Source organism: Saccostrea cucullata, unplaced genomic scaffold, assembly GCF_032062105.1.
Source record: "Saccostrea cucullata isolate Sc308-1 unplaced genomic scaffold, CSIRO_AGI_Scuc_v1 ctg4113, whole genome shotgun sequence".
NCBI classification, from domain to species: Eukaryota; Metazoa; Mollusca; class Bivalvia; order Ostreida; family Ostreidae; genus Saccostrea; species Saccostrea cuccullata.
The window spans coordinates 26895-32306 of record NW_026931354.1 but is presented as its reverse complement, the minus strand read 5'-3'; the positions used below and the strand labels follow the sequence as shown (position 1 = coordinate 32306).

At 31.0% G+C, this 5412-nt stretch overlaps 1 protein-coding gene across 1 annotated transcript; it reads right to left on the bottom strand.

Moving 5' to 3' along the window:
• Nucleotides 1–778: 778 nt before the first annotated feature.
• Nucleotides 779–5059, bottom strand: LOC134232328 (protein draper-like). The gene is made up of 5 exons (XM_062714282.1): nucleotides 4782–5059; nucleotides 4462–4517; nucleotides 4073–4198; nucleotides 1633–1758; nucleotides 779–1232 (listed from the first exon to the last, which is right to left on the bottom strand). Exons 1-5 carry the CDS (start codon nucleotides 4859–4861, stop codon nucleotides 1210–1212), a joined length of 411 nt encoding a protein of 136 aa, XP_062570266.1. The 5' UTR covers nucleotides 4862–5059; the 3' UTR covers nucleotides 779–1209.
• Nucleotides 5060–5412: the final 353 nt, after the last annotated feature.

The following is a 5412-nucleotide window of genomic DNA, read 5'->3' as shown; positions in this document are numbered from 1 at the left end:
AACTTCCCTTACTTATGCAGCAATATACCTTCATCATCTACATATGGAGTATATATATCTCAGTTGATTCGATACGCAAGAGCATGCTCTACGTATGAAGAATTTCTTAAACGAGGTAAATTACTGACAAGCAAGTTGATGAAACAAGAATATCAACAGTTCTCGTTTAAAGTCAACATTTCGTAAGTTCTATGGTCGATACAATGACCTTGGCAGCAAATACAATTTATCATTGAGTCAAATGCTGACTGACGTTTTTCATACCAATTGTTAGTCCACTATTTATTCACTGAATTGACGACGGATTTTTTCTGTTATTTCCTGATCACGACAACGAGCATACGACGGGTGTAACCGGTCGGCAGGGGATGCTCACTCCTCCATGGCACCTGATCCCACCTCTGATATTTCGGAGGTCCGTGTTTGCTCTGCTCTTATTTTGTATATTGTTTAATGGACTTTGAGATTGAATACTGTTCGTTATCTCCATATCCTTCTTTCTTTTAAAACTGAAATTAGTATTATACTCTTATATATTTCAATTTATTAAATAAAGAAAATGAAAATGAAGAAACAATAGGTATGAATTATTACTACAAACAGGTACGAAAAATGGAACTTCTTTTTCTCACTTGGTTGAAAACTTCATGACAAACATTATTTGTGAACCATATCCATGCTATTTCCTGCAAGTAGAGAGAAGTAGAGAGAAAAAAAATTAGTCCAAACCATCCAGAAGTCCAAGAAGAAGTCCAAATAATTCGTGATTCCTACAATGGACACGATAAAAGAATTATACAGGAAAATCTTAAGAACAGTCAATACTCTACAAAATAAAAAAAAACAATAACATTCAAACAAAGGTTATTAAGTAGTAACAAATTACCTTCAATTTTGATCAATAATATGCAACAATATGACGCATATAAAAACTCAATTCGTAGACAATGTAAATTGTGTACATAACATATGTATTACTGACGTTTTTTTTATTTAAGAGAAAAATACGTATATTTACTTTATAACATTTAAATAAAAACCAGTGCAGACATTATTATACATTGGCACTTATACCACTATTAACCCCTTCTACCTTTGAGGATCCACTTTATATCTTTGATTTCCTAGTGGTCGACAGCCTTCTGATCACACTGGTGAAAACGTTAATACCATCGATGGAGTAAAAACGCGTTGATGGCAAATAGCCAGTCAATGACTCGTTTTTATTTTTTCTTGCAATGAGTATAGAAAGGTTGCTTGAAGCATGGATTGACCGTAAGTGCATTTCATTGTATTGAATTTCACTAAAATTAAATGTACATGTATCTTCATGAATGAAATGACATTTTAAAGAATATAATTGCTCTGTTCAATAAATCAAATTTCATTTGCAGAGATATGGACACTTAATGAGAACGAGTGTTTTAAATTGTATTAAAGATCTTATAACCTATAAATATAATCCTGTTAAATGCATGAGAAGATGTCGCAAAAAGAATTCCAAACATTAACATGATATTCGTTATTAAGTAACACAAGAATAGATACATCACTTTGTTTAGTTACCAACTGCAAGGGAATACAATTGATATTTTAAAAAAATTATTACCAATCACTTTGATAATGCCATACCTTTACATCCAGTGCTATGATTACAATACTCTTCCTCACAATTACACGTTGACAGACAATCCTTTCCATAGGTAGGGTAGTTACACGGTTGGTCACAGCTACTGCCATTATAACCCTTCATACACTCTATAAGGAATATTGCAAAACTTTTTTTGATATGCAGTACAGTTAAGGTGCGCGTAGAAATATCGACAATATTTTGTAATTAAAAATTCATTATTAATCGGAAAGGCGGTTATTTTTAGTACTATTTACATATCGGATAATTGGTATTATGGTTAATAACTATATATTGAGGACAATTAGATTTTATATTTAGACTTGTCATGTGATGTGGCAGTCACTTGATTTAAGCACATTTACTTGCAGTATTGAGGTTACCTATAAATTTCACTAGTGTAAGGGCATAACCCAGGTAAAATTCTAACTTTCTAAGTTTATTAATATTTTCAACAAGTATTGGAGATTTTGAAAAGTGTTTCATTGTTAAAATCCTATTTGTATGACCGAATGCTGTATATTTTGCTGGTCAAAGCCATGAAATATTGATATACTTAAATTGTTTTCAAGATTTCATCAGGATCACAGCACTTTTCAGATACCTTGATACTTCTAGAATTGATTTATAAAAGCTTACTATGATCCACTGAATGTATGTCCTTGCACTAGATCGATTTATAAAGATCCCCACAATACGGCCCGATGTACTTGCATACAAATATACGGCATTATCAATTAAATACGAAATATACAATAAATATATCAATAAAATCGTGATAAATACATTGAATCCAAGTTAATGACCTATAGAATAACTGTAAGTAAAATTTTAATCAATTATAGAATATATTTTCGTTGATAAAATATTACTTGAACTGCTTCTAACTGCATATAAACTGCATCACGTTTTACGAAATGACGTCACATCGCCAAGTGGATTGCAATCAGTGACTTGTTTATAACTTGTTATGTGGCATTTAACTATCGGCAAATCAGCATGCTGTAGTAAATTATAATATAATTTGATGGTTTCCCACAGGTTGAATTAGCAAATCACCTCATTTTGTGGTATTTCTAACATTTGTTGGTTTTTAGAGGATTTCATAGTTAAGCTTTCCCATACAAATTAGGCTCTGTCCCCTTTTTCTAACAATAACTGTGCTATGTATGAATAATAATGTAATATTTACATAACACATTTGTTTTGAGTAAAATGTTATGAAATATATGGCACTCAAAACGCCATAACACGAAAAGAAGTTCAAAAGGCTAAAACGTGTTTTAATTTGTCGTCAAAAACGTTGAACTTCAAAGAAGTGTAATGTTATAAGCGTAAATAAACCTTAGCTACTGCCATTTTATCCCTTTATTCACTCTATACGGAAGATTTGTGTAACTTTTTTTATGACGAAAAAGTCATTGTTTTAAATTTATTTTGATTTTGTTTTAAATTTATTAGTTACCATATTAATAATGTTTACATTTAGTATTCCGTTCCTCACGTTTATGTAAGGAGCAGTTAAGTTATCAAAAATAGTCCTAAAAGTATCTCTGAATCCACAAAGTTATGTAAATTTATCCACAGTATTTCTTTAAAATTAAAGATTAAAGTTAATCATATTATATAGGGAAAATTGTCAAATCTCAAATATTTTTGCAGAAAAGGCGAATTTGAATATCAGCAATGCATTTTTTAATTGCAAATTGGTCAGTAAATATATTTTAGGTTAAAAAAAGATAGGTATCCGGGCATTCAGAGAAATTGTCATGATTTTTTATACTTATTTAGTATTTTTTGTCTTCTATTTCCGTCATGTATTCCATAATACATAGTGTGAAAGGCTTTTGCTATCATTGCAAGACACCACAAATCACTTCTTATTTCATATCATGCTAATAAGCATTGGTATCTAAGGCTGGATTCAAGAAAATCTTATTTCTTTAAAACTGTATTATATTTTGTGTGTAGGGTACAAATGTCAACTTTTATAAGACATTTTCTAAGACTTCCAAAAAACCTTGAATCTTATTAAGATGAATAAAATGAAAATTGTTCCAAGAAGAAAAAATCATTTTCAAGCTTCATTTTGATGCATTTCAAACATTAATTTTTGGAGAAATCCTTCCTGGCTGAGGATCGGATATTCTTAAATATATATATATATATTGAATATAAAATAGATAAAAATCTAAGGCATTTCAAACACCATTACACGGAAATCCTGTGCTGTCGTATCGTGCATGTATACTATCGTATCGTGCGTGTATCCTATCGTATCGTGCGTGTATTCTATCGTATCGTGAAATAGAGTTTTTAAATCACCAAATTTACAATTAAATTTTGTATCATGAAATCTGCTTCACATACACATGTATTATCAAACACACACTGTAAATGACTTTTGTACGTGTATTACTGACTACTTTGATAATGTCATACCTCTACATCCATTGATATGATCACACTGCTCTTCTCCACAGTAACACTTTGACTGACATTTTTTTCCATAGGTAGGGTAGCTGCAGGGGTGTTCACAATTACCGCCATAGTATCCCTTCAAACATCCTTAAATTTTAATGTATCAAGAAAACTCTTACTAGTATTTGATGCTTTGGATTTTATTTTTGTATTATTTAAAAGTCTGTAAATATCTATTATCAAATAGTTTATCATGTTTCCTCAACGGTCTAAAAGATGTACATGTATAATCATATACACAGATAGACGTTTTCTATTTCTTTAATAGCATACTTTTACTTCCTTTAAAATATTATATAAGGCTTTTATATTCCCCATTCAATTTAGTGTTTTTTTTTCAATAAACATACTGATACACTCTCCTTCGATCCAATAAGTGCAATAACTACGAGGAATCCTGAGAAGTCTGAAAAATACAACAAAAGTTATCTTAATTACGTTTATAAAGGCAATGTACGTGCATCACAGTCAAACATATTTCTTGTTTGTGTGAGTGTGAGGAGAGTGTATGTAAGGGTATGTGAGAGGGTGTGTGAGGGAGGGTGTGTGTGTGTGTGTGTGTGTGTGTGAGAGATAGAGAGAGAGAGAGAGAGAGAGATGTAAAGGTGAAAAATGGTAACTATGACAGCTATGAAAATATAAATCAAGGAAGGCTAAACATTTTACTTACAGTGGATGCAGCTGATTGAAACTTTCCCGTAAACATATGATCACAATGATAACTGATCGATAACAGTATCTGCTACCCATATCTTTGTTCTCTACTACATAATATACTACATTAATTTTGCAAAGAATGGCAAACTATAGGCTTGAATTCCCGTAATACAGACCTCCGTCATTTGTGTATGACTCAAATGACTTTTTTCTGAATATCATGCAAACAAATTTCTTTTTATAACATATATATTCCTACTTCATAAACACTTACAGAAGAAACGGATGTCTCGATAACATTCACTTTATAGATATAAATATATATATTTCTGCAAACGACAGGAAGTTATATTTCAGTTTAGAACAACGAATCCCAGTACTTACGATCCTCTTCTTAATAAAAAAAATATACATCTGGTCTTTTTAAAGCATTTACAAGATTAAAAATTTATCAATGCGTTTTTGAAAAAAAAAAACATTTACTCTGATTCAGGCAAAAGTTTAAAGAATGAAACATAGAGAAAGAAAAGTATTCAAGATCAAAAGTCTATAAAACAATTCAAAATATATAGGAGCAGAGCAAACACAGACCTTTAAAACATCAGAAGTGGGATCGAGTGCCATGGAGGATTGAGAATCCTCTG

What these genes read in the sequence shown, in the direction of transcription:
- LOC134232328 (XM_062714282.1), bottom strand. Translation starts at nt 4,861, where the DNA reads ATGGGTAGCAGATACTGTTATCGATCAGTTATCATTGTGATCATATGT. An exon ending in TTCAATCAGCTGCATCCACT is followed by an intron (nt 4,518 to 4,781) that starts GTAAGTAAAATG and finishes TGTATTTTTCAG; the next exon opens with ACTTCTCAGGATTCCTCGTA. An exon ending in TCATAGCACTGGATGTAAAG is followed by an intron (nt 1,233 to 1,632) that starts GTATGGCATTAT and finishes ACTCATTGCAAG; the next exon opens with AAAAAATAAAAACGAGTCAT.